The sequence below is a fragment of the Danio rerio genome, chromosome 4 (genome assembly GCF_052040795.2).
Source record: "Danio rerio strain M-AB ecotype USA chromosome 4, GRCz13ab, whole genome shotgun sequence".
In the NCBI taxonomy this organism is placed as follows: domain Eukaryota; kingdom Metazoa; phylum Chordata; class Actinopteri; order Cypriniformes; family Danionidae; genus Danio; species Danio rerio.
Window position 1 is genome coordinate 46,002,025 of NC_141024.2, and position 21,269 is coordinate 46,023,293.

Sequence of the window (21,269 nt, forward strand, 5' to 3'; positions counted from 1 at the left end):
ATTGGTGGTTTAGTGGTAAAATTCTCGCCTCCCACACAGGAGACCTGGGTCTGATTCCCGGCCAACGCAGTTCCCTTTTTGTGTTGCTTCTCTTCCAGCTCTGGGTAACAGCCTTGCAGCAATCACACCCCACTAGGAGAGCAGTATGAGCATATCAGAATTGGTGGTTCAGTGGTAGAATTCTCGCCTCCCACGCGGGAGACCCGGATTCGCTTACCGGCCAATGCAGTTCCCTTTTTGTGTTGCTTCTCTTCCAGCTCTGGGTAACAGCCTTGCAGCAATCACACCCCACTAGGACAGCAGTGAGAGCATATCAGCATTGGTGGTTCAGTGGTAGAATTCTCGCCTCCCACGCGGGAGACCCGGATTCGATTACCGGCCAATGCAATTCGTCTTTTGTGTTGCTACTCTTCCAGCTCTGGGTAACAGCCTTGCAGCAATCACACCCCACTAGGAAAGAAGTGTGAGCATATCAGCATTGGTGGTTCAGTGGTAGAATTCTCGCCTCCCTCGCAGGAGACCCAGGTCCGATTCCCGGCCAATGCAAATCCTGTTTTATGTTGCTACTCTTCCAGCTCTGGGTAACAGCCTTGCAGCAATCACACCCCACTAGGACAGCAGTATGAGCATATCAGCATTGGTGGTTTAGTGGTAGAATTCTCGCCTCCCACACAGGAGACCTGGGTCCGATTCCCGGCCAACGCAGTTCCCTTTTTGTTGCTTCTCTTCCAGCTCTGGGTAACAGCCTTGCAGCAATCACACCCCACTAGGAGAGCAGTATGAGCATATCAGCATTGGTGGTTCAGTGGTAGAATTCTCGCCTCCCTCGCGGGAGACCCAGGTCCGATTCCCGGCCAATGCAAATCCTCTTTTATGTTGCTACTCTTTCAGCTCTGGGTAACAGCCTTGCAGCAATCACACCCCACTAGGACAGCAGTATGAGCATATCAGCATTGGTGGTTCAGTGGTAGAATTCCGGGTCCGATTCCCGGCCAATGCAAATCCTATTTTGTGTTGCTACTTTTCCAGCTCTGGGTAACAGCATTGCAGCAATCACACCCCACTAGGAGAGCAGTATGAGCATATCCGCCTTGGTGGTTCACTGGTAGAATTCTCGCCTGCCACACGGGAGACCCGGGTCCGATTCCTGGCCAATGCAATTCCTGTTTTGTGTTGCTACTCTTCCAGCTCTGGGTAACAGCCTTGCAGCAATCACACCCCACTAGGACAGTTGTATAAGCATATCAGCATTGGTGGTTCAGTGGTAAAATTCTTGCCTCCCACGCGGGAGACCTGGATTCGATTACCGGCCAATGCAATTCGTCTTTTGTGTTGCTACTCTTCCAGCTCTGGGTAACAGCCTTGCAGCAATAACACCCCACTAGGAAAGAAGTGTGAGCATATCAGCATTGGTGGTTCAGTGGTAGAAATCTCGCCTCCCACGCGGGAGACCCGGGTCCGATTCCCGGCCAATGCAAATCTTGTTTTATGTTGCTACTCTTCCAGCTCTGGGTAACAGCCTTGCAGCAATCACACCCCACTAGGAGAGCAGTATGAGCATATCAGCATTGGTGGTTCAGTGGTAGAATTCTCGCCTCCCACGCGGGAGACCTGGGTCCGATTCCCGGCCAATGCAATTCCTGTTTTGTGTAGTTAATCTTCCAGCTCCGGGTAACAGCCTTGCAGCAATCACACCCCACTAGGACAGATGTTTGAGCATATCAGCATTGGTGGTTCAGTGGTAGGCTTCTTGCCTGCCACGTGGTAGACCTGGGTCCGATTCCCAGCCAATTTAATTTAATTTTTGTGTTGCTACTCTTCCAGCTCTGGGTAACAGCCTTGCAGCAATCACAACCCACTAGGACAGCAGCATGAGCATATCAGCATTAATGGTTCAGTGGTAGAATTCTCGCCTCCCACGCGGGTGACCCGGGTCCGATTCCTGGCCAATGCAATTCCTGGTTTGTGTTGCTAATCTTCCAGCTCTGGGTAACAGCCTTGCAGCAATCACACCCCACTAGGACAGCAGTATGAGCATATCAGCATTGGTGGTTCAGTGGTGGAATTCTCGCCTGCCAAGCGGGAGACCTGGGTCCGATTCCCGGCCAATGCAAATCCTCTTTTGTGTTGATACTCTTCCAGTTCTGGGTAACAGCCTTGCAGCAATCACACCCCACTAGGACAGCAGGAAGTGCATATCAGCATTGGTGGTTCAGTGGTAGAATTCTCACCTCCCACGCAGGAGACCCGGATTCGATTACCAGCCAATGCAATTCTTCTTTTGTGTTGCTACTCTTTCAGCTCTGGGTAACAGCCTTGCAGCAATCACACCCAACTAGGACAGCAGTATGAGCATATCAGCAGTGGAAGTTCACTGGTAGAATTCTCGCCTGCCACGCGGGAGACCCGGGTCCGATTCCTGGCCAATGCAAATCCTGTTTGTATTGCTAATCTTCCAGCTCTGGGTAATAGCCTTGCAGCAATCACAACCCACTAGAACAGCAGTATGAGCGTATCAGCGTTGGTGGTTCAGTGGTAAAATTCCTGTTTGTGACGCGGGAGATCCGTGTCTGTTTTCCGGCCAATGCAATTCCTGTTTTGTGTTGCTACTCTTCCCGCACTGGGTAATAGCCTAGCAGCAATTACTCCCCTCAAGGACAGCTGTTTGAACATATCAGCATTGGTGGTTTAGTGGTAGAATTCTAACTTGCCACGCGGGACACACTTGGAGTCAAATCCTGACTAATACAGAAGTGGTTTTGTGTGGCTCCTGTTCCAGCTCTGGTTGATGTCCTTTTAGCACTCACACAAAGGCAAGGAACAAGGTAGGTCAGCATTGGTGGTTGACTGGTAAAATTCTTGCCTGCCTCACGGGAGATCCGTGTCCGTTTTCCGGCCAATGCAATTCCTGTTTTGTGTTGCTACTCTTCCGGCTCTGGGTAACAGCCTTGCAGCAGTCACACCCCACTAGGACAGTAGTATGAGCATATCAGCATTGGTGGTTCACAGGTAGAATTCTAGCCTTCCATGCTGGAGACCCGGGTCCGATTCCCGGCCAATGCAATTTCTGTTTTGTGTTGCTACTCTTTTAGCTCTGGGCAACAGCCTAGCAGCAATCACACCCCACTAGGACAGCAGTATGAGCATATCAGCATTGGTGGTTCATTTGTAGAATTCTAGCCTGCCACGCGGGAGACCCTGGCCCGGTTCCTGGCCAATGCAAACCCTGTTTTGTGTTGCTACTCTTCAAGCTCTGTGTAACAGCCTAGCAGCAATCACACCCCACTAGGACAGCAGTATTAGTAGTCAGCATTGGTGGTTCAGTGGTAGAATTCTCACTTGCCACGCGGGAGGCCTGGCGTCGATTCACGGCTATAACAATTGCTGTTTTGTGTGGCTCCTGTTCCAGCTCTGGTTGACGGCCTTTTAGCTCTCACACAACACAAAGTCAAAAAACAACATGGATCAGCATTGGTGGTTCAGTGGTAGAATTCTCACCTGTCACGTGGGAGACCCAGGTTTGATTCTCGGCTAATGCAATTACTGTTTTGTTTTGCTACTCTTCCAGCTCTGGGTAACAGCCTTGTAGCAGTCACACCCCACTAGGGCAGCAATATGAGTATATCTGTATTGGTGGCTCAGTGGTAGAATTCTTGCCTACCATGCGGGACACATGAGTTCGATTCCCATCTAGTGCAGTTGCTGTTTTGTGTGGCTCCTTTTCCAGCTACATGTAACTGCCTTGCAGCACTGACTCCCCACAAGGGCAAAAGAACATATGTGCCAGCGTTGGTATTTCAGTGGTAGAATTTTCGCCCGCCTTGTGGAAGAACTGGGTCTGTTTGCCAGCCAACGCAGTTGCTGGTCTGTGTTGCTACTCTTCCAGCTGCATGTAACAACATAGCAGCAATCACACCCCACTAGGGTAGGATAACATGTGTTTCAGCATTGATGGTTTAGTGCCCTATCATGCGCGCGGCGCAACATTATATTGCTAGTTTAAGCTTGAGGCGTTTTGAGGCGTTGCGCTACGCTGTTTAAATAGCAAATGCATTAGCGCTCATATGTGCACCCATAGGCGTTCTGGTCTAAAAAAGAAGGTGTTCTGAGGCGCACTGCTGGCGCGTTGCTATTTTGAGAAACTAAAATAGATTTTAAATTAGACCAAAACAAACCCGGTCTAAACTCCTGCGCAGAGTTGCGCCTCGCTTACACACAATTCTCACCTGCCACGTGGGAGATTCGTGTCCGATTCCCGGCCAATGGCAAAATAATAAGCAGGTCAGCATTTGTGGATTTGTGTTGATTCCTGGCCAATGCAATTTATGTTGCTCCCCTTCCAGCTGCATGTAACCGCCTGGCAGCTCTCAGAGCCCACAAGGGCAGGTGAACATGTGAGGCAGCATTGGTGGTCCAGTGGTTGAATTCTCGCCTCCCATGCAGGAGACCCGGGTCTGATTCTGGGCCAATGCAGTTCATGTTTTGTGTTGCTCCTCTTCCAGCTGCATGTAACAGCCTTGCAGCACACACACACCACAAAGGCAAGGAAAGATATGTGTCAACATTGGTGGCTCAGTGGTAGAATTCTTGCCTGCTTATAGCCGTACCACCCTGGGAACAGTAGAGGACACTAGTGAGCGATACAGGGAGTGAACAGCTGCAGTTTGGAGAAAGGGTCTCCTTCATTTTATAATTTTTGTTGTGTGTTTGTTTGTGTTGTTTTTATGGAGTGAAAAAGAGTCTATTTTATTTTATTTTTTTAAACCACCTGAGAGCAGCATCTTGCTAACTGGAGGTTTTTTTTTTTTTTCACTTTTCCTGGGCATAAAATGGACCGTTCTTTGGCAAACGAAACTGGGCTGGATGCAGAGACTCTCTTGGCAAATGAAACTAGACTGGATGGAGGGGCAAGAATGGTTAAGGACAATGGACTGGACGATAGACAACGAGCTGGACAAAGGAAAAACTTGGAAGAAAATATTTTAAAGAAGTAACAGTAATAGTGAATGCCGAAGAAGTAAATGAGGTAAGAGCTGTGGACATCATTAAAGCAGTGACAGACAAGGGTGGTCATGGGAAGATTCTGGCTTTGAGACTGAGGCAAGGAAAAGAGTTTGAACTAACTATGGTAAAGCAAGAAACATGTGAGGAATTGATCTATGAACTGTTGATTAAGGAAATGAACTGTTAAAATCAAAAAGCTCCAAAACAGGGATTATGTTGTTTATTTCGTGCACCTGCCAGTCTATCTTGATGACAGAGAAATTTTAGAAAAATTAGAAGGATGGGGAGTTTATCCCATATCAAAAATAAAAAGAAGAGTTTACACAGGCACTGACATTGAGGACGGAACAAGGTTCCTAGAAGTAAGGTTCCCTAAGGAGGTGGCATTATTCCCATGTAGCACAAAGCTGGAAACAGCAAAAGGTACTTCAGGGTAATGCACAGCCACCAAGTGAAGACCTGTAGGCTGTGCATGAGCCCTGAGCAACTGTTAATGTGTGGAATGTAATAAAAAGAAAAATGGAAAGATGCATAGAAAGACTGTACTGGTATTTTAAAGAAGAAGATATGTTACCAAGCTTTTATGATGTGTTTAATGATGAAGTGTATAATGTTTTAAATGGTTTAAAGTGGAAGCTGCCCAAAGAGGATATTATTTTATGAAGAAAGTTTATTTTAATGTATTTGTTTTGTGAAATTTCTGGAGTTTTTAAATGTTAATGTAATATGATGATTTTAAAAAAAAGCACCTGTTAATGGATTGCACAGATTTTAAGTGCTATAAATGTGAAGAAAAGGGACACTGCAAGGAATTGTAATACTGTCAAATGTCCAGTGTTACGATTGACATCCACATCAGCTGCTAGCTGAGTTTTCTTCTTAGGCGGCATATTTGGTAATTCTGTGACACTCACCCGAGTTACTTCTGACACCAACTGTTACGATTGACCGGGTGGATGGAGGCAAAAAAGTGTCACAGAAGCCGCTGGTGAAAGTGAAGAGTGATTTATTTACACAAAGTGAAAACAAAAATCCAGCAAAACATGTGAAAGTGACAAAATAACAATAAAGAAAAATAAACTATTCTATATTTACAATGTATATACAGACTTTTTCAGCTAAATCAAGTAAATGACCTGAACAAAATCTGTTAACAATACTGACACAAACAACCTTCTCCTACAACTACCCACTCCAAGTAAATGTTTGGGGCCATTTTATTGTATTGGCCCCGCCCATGGGTTAAACCATTTTACTGGTAGTGGGTTACCATGTAGACAAAAAAATACATAAAAAGACATTCAACAGAAATATAAATTAATGCAAGTAAATGAATATGCATACAAAACTCAAAATACAACACAACAAATAACCAATACAAATTTAAACAACAAAACTGTGATTTTTATTTACTGACCAGGGGCTTGTGACCCTGATGATGTTATGGAAAATGGCTGCTCCAAAGTGAAGGCGGGAAAAATCTGTATAAATGGCTTTGTTCGAAAGTTAAACAGGTTTGGTGCTGAGAAATGGAAACTGGTAAGTATATGTAAACTCTCTATGTTTGGTTAATAAATGAAGTTTAAAAGAAAATGTGTCTGTGGTTATTTCAGTGTTGATATGGGCTATTGTTTGACATAAAAGTGAAATTTTTACATAAACACAATGCTAATCTTGACAGAAAAAACAACATGTACACATTACACAAACACACACATGCACGATACAAATAACACAAAGGTCCATGTTTAAAAGTATGTATGAGTGTAATGTGACGTGTGTTTGTTAGTCACAGTGTCTTAGTTTTACACTGTGACATCCAGAATTTATACAATTTTTAAACAAGTGTGAATGTTGGATGGAAGGAGAGGAAGGGGGGAACAAAACAAGAGGACGGACAGTTGTATGAAAGAAACAAGGAAGAAGAAGATTTAAAAACAAGGGTAATGGAGGAGGAAACAAACAATATAAGGGAAGAGAGAGGAAAAAATGTGAACGAAAAACAGACGTCAGAACAAGAACAGTGGACACAAGCGTTTTTTAACCTTTTATCATGGAATGCAAGAGGTTTATTGAATGTGGAGAAATTTGAAAAAATGTTGGTGTTATGTAAAGAAGCTGACATGATTGTTTTGCAAGAAAAAAATTGGAAAAATTAAAGTGGTTCAAAATGGTTAAAATGGTTCAAAGTAAATGGGATGGTCAAATATATTATAACAATAGAGAGGATAAAGTGGATTGTGGAGTAGTGATTTGAATAAAACAAGGTATATATGAAAAAGAAAAGGTAATATTTGAGGATGGAGTTGGGAAAAGCATGGCGATGAAATTAGAAAAAGTTGAAAATAATTTCATAATTTATAATATTCATGCATCCAATGAAAAAGTGAACTTTAAAAACGTTAGTATAAATGTAAAAAATGGCAGAATGTTATTGTAGTTTGAGATTTTAATACTGTTTTCACAGAATTAGATCTGGGAAGTAAGATGGTATATAGAAAAGACAAGGGGAGAAAGGAGCTACTGAAAATGATGACAGAATGCAATTTAATAGATGTGTGGAGAGAGAGAAATAAGACAAAGAGGAAATTTTCAAGAATGCAACTGGTTTTAAATGAGGTGAAGTAGGATTGATTATATGTTATGTAATGTAGAAATGAAAGACTATATCAAAAGTGTATTTTACAAAAACGTTGGATTTAGTGATCATTCGATTTTTTGTGTGAAGTTAGATTGTGTAAAAGTTGAAAGGGGATTAGGTGTATGGATTTTGAACGCAACAATTTTAAAACATGAGACGTACAAAGAAAAAAAAATCAACAAATAATTGTAAACAGTAAATTGGATAGAATATATAGGAAAGATAAAAGAATATAGTGGGACAACATGAAGTTAGACAAAAAAATGTTCAATAAAATATTGTAAAATAATATAATTAGAAGCAAAGCAAAGTACACTGTTGAAGGAGATCGAAGTACAAAATACTTCCTTAACTTAGAAAAGACTAGACAGAAAGGAGACTTAATGAAAGAGGTGTTGGATAAAAATGGAGAATTAAAACAAGGAACGGAGAAAATGACTATTTGTTTGAAGTGATTAAAAACTTTGGATTTGGGGAGAATTTTAGGAAATGGATCAACATTTTTTATTATAATATTTTGACATGTATTAAATGCAATGTTTTTTTATCGGAATGTTTTCAACCAACAAGGTCTATAAGACAAGGATGTCCACTATCTGCACTACTGTACACATTAGTAGCTGAACCATTAGGACTTGCAATAAAAGCAGTCAATGGAATAAAAGGAATACAAATAGAAGAAAGAACCAAAGTTGAGCCAATTTACCAGTATGCAGATGACACAACTTTGTTGGTTGAAGACATCCAAAGTGTAACAAAGGCAATGGGGATTTTAAAGAGGTATTGTAAAGGAACTGGAGCTAAGATTAATGTATTAGAGAATTAATCAATAAAACCTTTGCCTTCAATGTCAGGTTTCTCAGTTTCCAATATCTCAATCTAATTTCCATCTAAGTTCCATCCATCTGCCCTTCCAATTCTCATACACACACTCTTTTCAACTCTCAAAAATGTGGTATGTGCTGAGTGTTACCCCATTGCCTTTTGATTACTATAAAAGAATTTTGAAAATTTGTTTTAGATTTCTTATTGGAAAAAGGAAGAGCAAAAATAGCATACGACACGTTTTAAGGACATACCCACTTTTAAGGATGAAAACATTAAGGACAAAATTGGTAAAATGTTTTGTAGATGTTAAGAGTAAAGCAGTGTGGAAAAGTGTCATGGGCTATTTTTTAAAGAAATGTGGTCAAGTAAATAAGGGATGTAGTGTATTATGTATGAAAACAAAAAAAAAGAAATGTGGACAGGTATACCAATATTTTATACAGAGGTTTTAGAAACTTGGGGAAACTTTTTAGAAAATATGCTCATTGTACCTAAAGGAAGAAACCAGCTCTTAGAACAACCTTTGTTTTTAAACATGAATGTCAAGAAAGATGGAAATGTAATATATTATAAAAAATGGTGGAAAGCTGGAATTAGGCAAGTGAAGGATGTGCTCTATGAGGTGATAAATGGCTATCTTCCATTACAGGTAATTGAAGACATGTTATCTGAAAATGAAGTGAATTAAGGGAAAGAAACACTTGTAAAACAGTTTGAGGATTTAAAAATAGCAATACCTCAGGAATGGGTGGAAAGAATTGAACAAAACGAAAAGGGAGAAAATGGAGACATGCCTGATTTGTATTTTAAAATTAATTTAATAATAAATAATTAATTCACTTTTTGCTAAACTTACTCTCAAATTTGCTTATGATTAGATTGCAGATTTCAAAAAGCTGTGTCGACAGTTTGGGGTTGATAATGTTGGTTCCAAAATGGATCTCATCCTCAGACTTTGTGATTAAATGTCAAATAGAGTGACATACAACAAGGTGTTTGAAAAGATTTGGGGTGCTTCAGGTGAGTTATGGCATGTATGTATCTGCATGTATAAGTTCTGTATATGTATATATGCCCACATGTGTACAGTATATGTTAAACATTTGAAGTGGATCAAAGTTTTTAAAATTATCCTAACATATGAAAGCTTGCTGCTCAAAAGTTTTAGGATAATTTATGAAAGGTTTTTGATCCACGTTAAAATGTACTATATTATTGTTGAAATGTTTTTTTTGTTTAGTGTTTCAATAATTTAGTTTTTTGTGTGTGTGTGTGTGTGTGTTTATAGGTGGTGTAGGTGTAATCATGTGTCCGTGTGGGATTGTTTACTCAATCAAATTTAACCTGAGAGCTGAGAGTCCACAGGATTTCTCGGACCTTCTGCTGTCATGTATGAATTTTCCTAATATCACAATCTATGATTACCCTCGAGGCTTAGTTGCACACTTAAATAAAAGATGTCCACCTTTCCACCCATTTGAGGGCAGAGTGCAAGACCCCTCTGCTGAAAATAATAAACAAGCAAAAGAAGGAAAACTAAAAGTTCACTTTCCTTGGCTGGCACACACACACACACACACACACACACACACACACAAAAAAAAAACAAAAACCTGCAGATACTGACTGCCACCCTGTGACCGGTCCGTCCGAGCACTACTGTTTGTGTGTAATTTTCCACCAAAGCAGCAGTATGGACCATAGACTGTAAAATATATGGACGTAGTATCCGTGACGTCACCCATAGGTTTCTGAAGAGCGCAAAAGAAGCCACAAGTAGGCGCGGCCAACCGTCGCCATTTTGGTCACGCGTCATTACACCCACGGCGGGATACCAAACAAGGGCAAAGAGGCGGAGAGTGAGCGGAGCTACAGACACCTGCTAGCATTTAGCTTGGACCTGGTTCAGACCGTTCAGACACACTTTACTTTGGGAGAACGCTTAATACTTTATCACCAGTGACTCGTTTGTATTCTGACCACTTGTGCTTGGTTGTACACTATATCAATAAAGTGTTTAGACTTTTAAAAACACTGCTGTAATACACTGAGCCACTGAACATTGTTCTTATGACATTTTTCAACAGGAGGAAAACGCGAATTACTTCCAAACACTTCAGATATAGTCTGTGTTAGTTACTGTAAGACTATTGATAAAATCCAGCATAACACTGTATGACAACGCTTCAGATGACTGTTCTAGAGCCTACAGCTAATCAATCTGACAGATTCTGGAGTGCATTACAGCTCTAAATATAAAAAACAAACGATAAATGATTTTAAATAAAACAAATACATGTATAGAGATGGTAGATAAGTATATAACTTTACTCACATGGGAAACGGAGGCCACGTGAATGGTTTGTGAGCACAATTAAGTGCCCTCAGCATGCCATGCCATCTAATAATTGTGGGAAACAAGTCCAAAAGGCAGTTGACTGTGTAAAGCCACATAAAACAACACAGAAATACGATAAATATGCCGAGTTCAGTGGCTAATCTGCGGGATTCAGCTGAGGTGAAGTGACGGCGACCAGCGAGACCTAGCTGTCAATCAAGTGACCACGCCCTTAGTTATGCAAACTTAATATAACTTAATATAAAAGAAACGGATGAGTTATAAAAAAGTTCACCCCCCTCACAGTTGTCATGAAGAGTAATATTACCTGTATTAACCAAAATCTTTTTTTTTGTACCAGGCTGTAAACACCTTTTTTTCTGCTGTAAAGTTGGCCATTCTAACTGTGGGCTCAATTGAAATTTGCTCTGTTTTGGAGCCAGGAGCGGCCAGGACTAGCGGAATTTCGGATGAATTGCAGTTTTAGTTACTTCCGTATTGGCTTCCTGAGAGAGAGCGGGAGGTTGCCGCTTGGTATGGACAAGAGAGATGTGCTCCGCAATATTGGTCTTATGCCAGAGCTGGCTGGAAAAGTTAATATCCAGCGTGCAGAGCAGCTTTTTTCAGAAGTAAAGAAAAACAACTACTTCATGAATATGTTAAGACCAGCAGCACACATCTTTCTGGCACGAAATATTCTCCACAACCAGAATCTTGCACATAACCAAAAGAAAATAGAACATTTTAATAAATTGTTCCATGGCAACCGTACTTTGGAATCCGATTTTAATGGAAAGGTCATAATTTTTTTTAAATATTCTTCATACTTGTGTAAATATTTTATTAAAGTTTTAATGACTACCTCAAAGGGCAACATAGTTAACAGCATTTAACCTTTTTTTCTTATTATTTTTGTTTGTCTTAGCCCACAGATTCACGGACAAGCACGTGTTTTCTGACTTGGAGATTGTACCTGATCATGAGCCAGTGTTCAAACAGGCACCAAAGGATTTTGGTAAAAATGGTTGTTTCTCTGTTTTTCTCCTTATTCTTCCCTCTCGTTCTTTCTCCTTTGTTGCCCTCCTTCTTCCACTTGTTGTTGTAAGAGTATTACACTGCAAAAAATGGTTTTCTTACTTGGATTTTTTGTCTTGTTTCTAGTCCAAATATCTGAAAATTCCTAAATCAAGAAGAATTTTCTAGACAAGAAAAACATATTTTCTTGTTTTGAGAAATAATAATAAAAACTCACTTATTATTGGCATATTATTTTTCAAAACAAGAAAATATGTTTTGCTTATCTAGAAATTGCCTCTTGATATAAGAAATTTTAGATATTTAGACTAGAAACAAGACAAAAAATCTAAGCAAGAAAAGCATTTTTTTGCAGTGTACCTTTTATACATAATGCATAAACTGTTTTTCAATCTAAAGGCATGCCTCCACCCTATGTTAAGACTGATAAGATATCCTTAGTGAACCAACACAACAACTGTAAAAATTTAAATTGTTTATATTTTTTCTTTCATATTGGTTGTCATTTTAAATGGGGCGTTGTTGCTAATTATTTCAATTTTATATATTTTGTAGTGCCTGTTCAAACTTCCACTGGGAGTATTTTCACTCTGGAATGTGTGCAGCCAAACAAGGCATGCTGGACACAGCCACTCAGTCCAGTCCTGCTGGAGAAGGTTAGATTTATATGTCATGAAACATGTTTATTCATTAGATGATCATTAAACATACTTTAACTAAAATGCATAAAGATGAACAGTGAGAAAGATATTGTATTGCAGAATATTATAGTATGTTCTCTTCATAGTTAAACCATGCCTTACTGGAGAGAGGGCCAAAAGATGAATTCCTAGCATCTGTTGGAGGCACAGTCCTCACCAGGTTGTATTTCCAAACATTGGGACTACTTCAAGATGTAGAGGCGACAGTAAGATTCTGCAAACACATTTTGGTATATCAATACCTTAACCCAAGTAGTAGAATAAATTTATCCTTGAATGATTACAGATTTTAAATGCTTGCCTTTCTGTAATAAAGGATGTTGCTGGCCTTCAGGTAATGCAAAGAATGACCTAGAGCAAAAAAACTCTGTATTTAATGTAAAGGATTGTATCTGCTTGTTTAATTGTATTTTATTTATTTTCACTTAACAGGGTATAACAGTCCATGTGTTCAGTGCATATGTGACAGTGACTTGGTTGCCTCCAATGTGTGGTGACCCACTGTCTAATGTTCCTGTGAGTGTTATTGTGTGATTTTGTAACTGATGCAGTGTAGAATAAGTCATTTAGTGTTTGTGTTGTAAATACTACATTTCTTTAAAAATTCTTATGATTTTGTTAAAGGAAAATCTGGCAAGTCATGACATCATTTTACTACCTTCTTGGACGAGCATTCACTGGATGATCGGTGTATGTGACAATATAATACATAATGTCGAGTAATTAAATAGAAAATATTAAACTGTTCTACTTATTTTAAATATAAAACCTGAAAAGGATTCAGTTCATGAAATGTAATGTTAAAGTTGCACTGTCATGGATCATGAAGAAAAAAAAAGGGAGATCTATTGGCTTGATTCCCTCTCTGGACGGAGCTTCAATGATACACGCTAATTGAGCAGTTATTGGTTTATGAGTGAAAAGTTAAGAATTCGGGATAATGGTAGTTCTGTTTTAAACCACATATCCCTGTTTTTTTTTTTTCACTTTTTCCTCTTTGTTCAGATTTATCTATCTTTATATGTTCATTGATATTATTTTAATCAGTCCCATCTAAATGTCTGACGGACTGTTGGCCCTGTGATATGAGAGCTTTCAATTTTAAATGTTTAATGTTTTGTATGATTGTTTCTTTTAATATTGTTCTCTACAGAAAACTAGCACACCATGTATGTTTAGACACATGGGATGAGTACAGTGCTGATGAAATTCCAGTAAGCATCACCCATAAACATTGTTCCTTAACTACTTAATGTTTTCACTTTATTTTTATTTATTTTTTACTAATTGTTGTTGTTAATGGTGGTGTTCTTTTTGTTTTTTGTTTTGTATTACCAGGGCATTCCCAAACAACGTTGCTCAAATAACTGTGGAGTGTTTGTGTTGATGGTAAGTAATTAAAAAAAAAAAAGTTTCTTCAAAAACTTAATTAATGTTTGCATATGCTGTTTTTTTTGCTTGGAATCATTACAAAACGAATATGCTATTTTAGTATGCAACTGTACATCTGCTCTAATGTGCTGTTTATTTATACAATTTATTTGTAGTAATGTGGGAGTTTTCACATGAACATATCTTTAAAGGCAACCAGTTGTCTACAGAAAGTTTAATTGTCTTCAAAAAGGAAACTTGTTTCTTTTCTCAAATTATTCAATCAAAACAAATGTGTTTTGAAACCAAAGTCCTTATTTGTTACCCACAACACATCAAGATTTGATCAAGTCAAAATTTCATAATCTGACTCAAATGTACATATAGATTATAAGATTTAGGTGAGGATTGAAGCCAGGTCTCTTGGACTCAAAGCTGGGGCTTTTCCCAGCTGAGCTAACTCCTAAACTTATGAACCCAAGAGCAGAAAATTAATAATGGAACTTGAGGCATTTAGTTTTAGAAAAAAAAACAAACAACTGATCTTTACTTGAAAAAAAGAATACAAAGTACAACAGAAATGACTGAAGCCGAGCTTCCAGTAAACAGGCAAAACAAATCTGACATAAAAACACAACAACAAAGTGTCATTTAGCTTCTCAAGAGAATCAGGAGAACAATAATGGCTGAAGACTGAACACACGAGGGGCGAGGCAATGGCACAGTAGGTAGTGCTGTCACCTCAGAGCAAGAAGGTCGCTGGTTCGAACCTCGGCTCAGTTGGTGTTTCTGTGTGGCCTTTGCGTGGGTTTTCTCCGGGTGCTCCGGTTTCCCCCACAGTCCAAAGACATGTGGTACAGGTGAATTGGGTAGGCTAAATTGTCCGTAGTGTATGAGTGTGTGTGTGTGTGTGGATGTTTCCCAGAGATGGATTGTGGCTGGAAGGGCATCTGCTGTGTAAAAAAAACTTGCTGGATAAATTGGTGGTTTATTTCGCTATGGCGACCCTGGATTAATAAAGGGATTAAGCCGACAAGAAAATGAATGAATGAACACTAGCTTGTTACACACAAACTTTGATAGGGCAAAACACAAATGTTGCTAATCTACCTTGAATGGTGGCACACAGCAGATGGTGGGATAGTGGTGCCATCCAATGTTCTGGAAGGTGTATAGAAATTGGATACTGGTGTGTGAAAGGTCAGGAGCACCTCCCTCTGGTTAGGAGGAGAAGTGCAGCTCAGTAAATTCTTACATTGATGACTCTAAAACATGAAATAAGTAAGCTGACCAAAGTTCTTACGAAGAGAAGAGTTTATCAAATAAATAATGTGTTGTTGAATGTTCAGTTTACTTGGGTCATGTGTATTTGGGCTGTGGGGGGAACATGGGGGAAACCCATGTGAGCACAGGGAAAACGAGCAAACTTCACACAAATATCAACTGGTTCAGAGGGACTTTAACCTGTGAAATTCTTGCTGTGAGGCAACAGTGCTAACTACCAGGTCTCTGTGTCACCCAATCTAGAAAGAAGGGTGAGTAGGGGGATTCTTCAAGAAGAAGATAACTGAGGTAAAAAAAAAAAAAACTCTGGTTATTTGTATTGAGTTGTGTTAGCTAATGCAGGACCAGCCGTGGACAATCATAAGCATGTGATCCTCTTGAAAGTAGCTCATAAATAAACTTCACTAAATGAACAGAAAAACTACATGAACAAGCTGCCGTTTTGAATATACCCGTATTTGTGTGGACAAGGGCTCATTTTTGAGGACTCTGCTCTCCATTGTGAAGCTTCATATGAGTGTTGAGGCTTCTTTTATGTTTAAAGTCTTTTCCACATTTACTGCATCTAAAACACTCTACTGAATGAGTCTTCATGTGGTTCTTAATGGAGTTTTTGTGTGTGAGACTCTTTCCACACTGATCACATCTGAACACTATGGTTCCAGTGTGACCATTCATGTGGTTCATGAGGTTAGCTTTGGTTGTGAAGCTCTTTCCACACTGAACACATGCAAACGGCTTCTCTCCTGTGTGACTTATCATGTGGTGTTTGAGTGTGCTTTTATATGGAAAACCTTTACCACACTCTGTGCATTTGTATGGTTTTTCTCCAGTGTGAATCCTCATGTGGATTCCAAGGTCTTGCTTTTGAGAAAAACTTTTCCCACACTGTGTGCAAGTAAATCTTCTCTCTCCAGTGTGTGTTCTCATGTGGATTTTAAGGGTGACATTTTGCTTAAAACTCTTTCCACACTGAGAGCAAGAGTAAGGTTCCTCCCCGGTGTGAATTCTCATGTGTACTGCCAAGTTTCCTGTATTATAGAAGCTTTTTCCACATTGTTGGCATGTGTACTTCCTCTCCCCAGTGTGAATTCTCTTGTGTGCTGCAAAGTTTCCTACATGATTGAAGCTTTTTCCACATTGTTGGCATGTGTACGGCCTCTCTCCAGTGTGAATTCTCATGTGGGTTTTAAAGCTTTGTTTTTGACTAAAACTCTTTCCACACTGTTTGCAGGTGTAAGGTTTCCCCCCTGTGTGAACTCTCATGTGAACATCAAGGTTTGGCTTTTGACTGAAACTTTTTCTACACTGTTTACAGCTGAAATTACATCCAGATTTGGATTTCCGAGGTCTTCCACGTGATGAAGTCTTTTTAGTCAGTGTGGGTTTTTCATCAGTCGTTATGTCTTGGTGTTTCTCAAACTGCTGTTTCTCTTTCATTTCATTCTGATGAAGAGTCTCTTCTTTCAGCACCATCAGGTCTTTAAAAGAAAAAAAAGTTAACTTTAGTATGAAGGCTCAAAGCGAGAAGCATGGGATGGATGTTTCATCCACAAATGAAAATGACAGGCTGCAGGCGATCGCCAATGTTATTAATTATGTTATTATGTTAATGTTATTATCAGTCAAAACTCATTTTACACGGCATGATTTGAATCGCCAACAGCTCCAGATATTTAGCATGCCAAATATCTAACAGGCATTGGCGATTCTCTCAGATGGCATCTTTAGTTCATACTGTGTGATTTTTACTCCAGTGAATGGGCACCAATTTGCCTGTGATGTCAGCCATTTGTCGGCAATTTCTCAAAACCTGTTGGCAAGTAAAAATTCCGGGCTAAAATCATGCAGTCAGAACTAAGCATAAGCAGAAGGAAAATTAATGAATTAACGTATACAAATTCTAAATGCCATGTTTGCTGTAAACTGGAGTGATGAGGAGATGGCTACAGATTAAGGAATTTTTCAATGACCCAGATTTAGATTTTGTCCTATCAAAAATATATAATTTAATACATTCAATAATACAATAATAAATAAATAAATAAATAATTTAATATTTTAGACATTTCTGAGCAAAAAAATGTAAATATTGGGTAAAAAAAAAACAAGCTCTACTTTTATCCAAACACTTTGGATTCAGATTGGCTAGCAGAACATGAACAAAGGAAAATGAAGACTTGCTTAAAAAAAAAACATCTGAGACCTACAACTAGGGCTGCACGGTTTATTGTATATTTATCATGATAATGATTTTTGGGATCCACGATCAGTAAATATTGTCGCGATTTGCAGTATAAAGACAAAGCTGTTTTTTTAATGGGCGGAGTTTACAGTTTGGACTGCTGCTGCATCACAAGCATGATGTAACTGCGCATAGATTGCAAGCGCGCTCACTCTGAAGTGGCTTGGCATCACAAGATTACAGTGATTTGGAGTGAATACAATGGCAGTGCAGCGTGAAGAAAGTGCAGAAGTACAATCGTTAGTCCCCAAAAAGGGTCATACTCCATTGTCTGAAACTATTTCGGTTTCGAGGAATGGGTCGTTGAGCAGCTACGAGTCTTGTGCTAACTCTGCTCATGTTCTGTTCATGAGTCCATACGTCTCAAGGCAACACAACTAACCTAAAAAAGCATTTTAAAAGCCACCACAAAGTACAATATCAAGAATTTCAACGACTGAAAACACAAACCGCATCCACAAAGAATTCCCGGCCCTCCACAACACAGGCAACAATATTAGGCACAGTGTTTATGTCATGTAATGTGTATTTATGTAGCGCATTTACAGCGTATGGCCATACACCCAAAGCGCTTCACAATCATGAGGGGCTTCTCTCCACACCACCAGCGTGCAGCATCCACTTGGATGATGCGACAGCAGCCACAGGACAACGGCACCAGTGCGCTCACCACACACCAGCTATTGGTGGAAATAATGCAATACCATATCCATCTAGCTCGCAAAGAAACAAGCAAATAGCTAAGGCGATCGCGTACCACTTAGCCAAGAACATGTGTCGTATAACCACAGTGAACAGTTAGGGGTTTAAAATAATGATCACTACACTTGACAAAAGATACACCCTCACATCAAGCCTTCCATCATTTTTCTAGTGTTGTGGTACCCTTGATGTATGCGAAATGCTGCCAAGAAATAGAACGAAAAATTCGCAGCATCGAATATTTTGATGCCACGATGGACTTTTGGTTAAGTAGAACTGCGGAACTGGACAGCGAGTTTGAAATGAAAAGCAAGCTTTTGCAAACTTCATTTTTTCCCGCAAGACCTTACAGCAGAGTTTATTACCGCAGGCATCCGACACAATTAAAGCAGCATCTGTGAATAACTGGAGGAGACTGCTCTGCTTTGGTCACAGACTGGATTTAGCCATTGGTAAGTTTCCTCCAGATACACTGAAACTATTTGAAAATACATTTTCTTTTTTCATTTCTTTTTTTTTTTCTTTCTTCATTCACTAATTTATTTTACAATGATACTTAGTCATTCAGCAAATTATGCATATTTATCAATCTATCTACTAATCTATCAAATTTGAGAAATTTAAAGTCAAATACCATTATGTTAATGTACGTGAACCCAGAGTAATTTAGAACAAGTTATTGTTTAATAATAATGATTGATAACTGCCTTATATAGAGATTTAATTACTGGAAAAACACACTATTTAACTCTAATCAAAAGTTGCAAAAAAAAAAATGTTTTCTTATGTCTTAATGTCTCATGTTTTTTTCTTTCTCACAATGCTTATTTCTGTATGGAATGCCATGAATGATCCAAGAATTGACCGGGCTGTGAGGTTCTGTAAAAAGTTGGTGAGCTCCTTCTCTTACAGCTGGAACCGTAAGAAAGTTTTTAGCTGCACAAAAGGAGCTGAAACTTCCAGAGCACTCACTGAAAACAGAGTGTCCAATGAGGTGGGGATCACATCAGGCCATAATAGAGAGAATGACTAAGCAGCAAAAGGCCATTGCACATGTTCTGTCTTCTGACAAAAACATGTTATAGCACATAATTAGATTAACGTCATTGCGTCACCACGTTATCCGCATTTCCTCCGGAGTTTCATGTAATTTCGGGTGTTTCATTAATAATTTGTCGACTTTAACTGAGGTTTGGCACTTTCACTTTCATTCTGGCATGCCCCCCATGACAAACGAGATATTAGATGAGAATGCAGGTGTCTGTGGTCTGCACTGACTCGGAAGGTGCAAAAAGTGTCAAACAGCCGTGTGTGGGTGCTTGTGTGTGTGTGTGTGTGTAGACTATCCTGTCGCAAAATGCGGCTTAAAGTCCTACATGATGGTAATAATTTGATTAAGGTGTTTCCATGTCTGTGCTGCACTTTAAAAATGCGACTAAAAATCGTCATTTTCCACTTGTCTTAATTTAATTTCTCTTTAGTCTGATTATACCCTTAATCTGATTAAATTAATCAATAATCGTTGTTAACATGGTCGAATCTTCATCAGAGTATTGTCTTAATCGCATTAAAATCAAGAAATTGGTGTCCATAAAATCAAGAAATTGGTGTCCATGTAAATGTAGTCAGTGTGTCATTTGCAATGCCAGTTTTTCATCTTTTTAACTCATCAATCTTAAAAGTAAAGGATGATGATACTGACCTGTCAAGAGCATTAAAGTGTAAAATCCTGGAGTACCTAAATTGAAAATACAGTGACCTAGATATTCAAGCTTTTTACATGGCTTTTATCGTGGATCCACGTTTTAAGGTGAGATACATCGCAGAGGACAACACACCATCAGTCCAATCCAGACTGAAAGCTGAGATGCAGACAGTGGCAGTGATGGTATTAAAAATAACTGCACTGTGATTTTTATGGTCACTTTATTCTCATTTTGTTCTAATAGAATTTTCTGTGTTTAGGTGCCACCCCTTTGGTGCAACAGCACATGAGAACACAGAGGGGGTGCTGAAGCTGGATGTGCTCCAAAGAAGAAGATGACTTTAGGAAGCTACTTTAAAACTGCTGATCAGGCCTGGCCACCTAACAACCAGGAACCCAGTGGAGCCTGTGAGCTGGAATCTTACTTGCAGTCAAGCTGCCTGGATAGTGAGGGGGAAACACTAAAATGGTGGAAAGAACATAGAAAGATCTACTCAAGGCTTTTAAAAGTGGCAAAAAAAATAGCTGTGCATACCAGCTTCAAGCTCTTCTTCAGAGAGGGCTTCTAGTACAGATGGAAATGTAGTTACTTGTTTGCGGTCTTCCCTAAAGCTGGATCATGTTGACAGGCTTGTGCTCTTAGCAAAAAAAAAAAAAAATTAAAATGTTTTTGCACCACAGTTTTATTGATTTATTTTATTACAAGTTGACATGCACAGTTTAATTTTATTTATTTCATTTATTTCCCACAGCTTAAAAACCATGTTAGAGAGACCTCACCATTCTCCATGTCCGGTTTATGTTTATTTTTCTATATTTGTGACTGTAAAGTGCAGTAATAATAACACACAAATAAATAAAAGTTCATAACCCAAGGAATAATTGTCATTATTAATCGAGATTAACATTTTGGGAAAAATATTTGTGATAAAATTTTTTCCTGTTATCGTGCAGCCCTACCTACAACACAATATTTCAGTAAATGTAAAACTTCTTCAGGCCTAAAATTTGGATTTTGGAATTTCTGTCTTCTTAAGACCCTGCAAAAAAACCTGTTTAAACACAAAAGCCCTGGTAATTAGTTATTATTATAATGATGTAATTCTAACTCAGACACTATCTGTGAGAACTAGTAACAACTACTAGAAACAAGTTTAAACCCATAAAGAAGTTGATGAAAAAAGGGAATTGTGATCAACGGGACATATGCAAATGGAAAGTACTAAGCCAACACCATTACCGTAATAGCAGATATCTTCTATGAGAATACTGTAGGTCAAATATCGTCAGCTCAGTTCAACTTTTTAAATTTATTGTTTTATAATGACAAAAGACATGAGAACAAGCATTGAAAGAAACTAATTCCTGTCTTTCAATGAATGCTTATGTGCGTTTAGGAGAACTAGGCAGCACAC

At 39.2% G+C, this 21,269-nt stretch overlaps 3 protein-coding genes and 4 non-coding genes across 13 annotated transcripts in view; 5 read left to right on the forward strand and 2 right to left on the reverse strand.

Annotated features, from left to right (window-relative positions):
• Positions 1-21,269, reverse strand: part of LOC110439394 (uncharacterized) — a 97,970-nt gene that overhangs the window by 20,917 nt on the left and 55,784 nt on the right. The gene's annotated exons all lie outside the window — the stretch shown is intronic.
• Positions 317-387, forward strand: trnag-ccc (transfer RNA glycine (anticodon CCC)). The gene has a single exon. It is a non-coding gene; the product is annotated as a tRNA-Gly (tRNA).
• On the forward strand, positions 792-862 carry trnag-ccc (transfer RNA glycine (anticodon CCC)). The gene has a single exon. It is a non-coding gene; the product is annotated as a tRNA-Gly (tRNA).
• trnag-ccc (transfer RNA glycine (anticodon CCC)) lies at positions 1,407-1,477 on the forward strand. Its single transcript has one exon. It is a non-coding gene; the product is annotated as a tRNA-Gly (tRNA).
• trnag-gcc (transfer RNA glycine (anticodon GCC)) lies at positions 1,566-1,636 on the forward strand. The gene has a single exon. It is a non-coding gene; the product is annotated as a tRNA-Gly (tRNA).
• LOC148681900 (uncharacterized) lies at positions 9,529-21,173 on the forward strand. 2 transcript variants are annotated; one of them, XM_088650806.1, is made up of 10 exons: positions 9,529-12,305; positions 12,402-12,502; positions 12,634-12,753; positions 12,834-12,881; positions 12,980-13,063; positions 13,172-13,237; positions 13,701-13,761; positions 13,886-13,958; positions 18,505-18,601; positions 19,008-21,173. In XM_088650806.1, exons 1-7 carry the CDS (start codon positions 12,248-12,250, stop codon positions 13,737-13,739), a joined length of 516 nt encoding a protein of 171 aa, XP_088506932.1. In that variant the 5' UTR covers positions 9,529-12,247; the 3' UTR covers positions 13,740-13,761; positions 13,886-13,958; positions 18,505-18,601; positions 19,008-21,173. The 2 variants fall into 2 exon arrangements, 1 of the variants encoding a protein (XP_088506932.1); XR_015942685.1 differs by lacking the exons at positions 13,701-13,761; positions 13,886-13,958; positions 18,505-18,601; positions 19,008-21,173 and adding an exon at positions 13,268-13,579 and having other exon boundaries at positions 9,529-11,608; positions 11,737-12,305; positions 12,402-13,184.
• Positions 14,071-21,269, reverse strand: part of LOC141375011 (zinc finger protein) — a 254,575-nt gene continuing 247,376 nt past the window's right edge. For 3 of the 5 annotated variants that reach the window (XM_088649707.1, XM_088649708.1, XM_088649706.1), the window contains exon 3: positions 14,436-16,683. In XM_088649707.1, coding sequence (XP_088505833.1) covers positions 15,677-16,683 — 1,007 coding nt within the window. In that variant the 3' untranslated portion in view covers positions 14,436-15,676. 5 annotated transcript variants of the gene reach the window in all.

What these genes read in the sequence shown, in the direction of transcription:
- LOC148681900 (XM_088650806.1), top strand. Translation starts at nt 12,248, where the DNA reads ATGCCTCCACCCTATGTTAAGACTGATAAGATATCCTTAGTGAACCAA. An exon ending in TTCAAGATGTAGAGGCGACA is followed by an intron (nt 12,754 to 12,833) that starts GTAAGATTCTGC and finishes GAATGATTACAG; the next exon opens with ATTTTAAATGCTTGCCTTTC. An exon ending in AGGATGTTGCTGGCCTTCAG is followed by an intron (nt 12,882 to 12,979) that starts GTAATGCAAAGA and finishes TTCACTTAACAG; the next exon opens with GGTATAACAGTCCATGTGTT.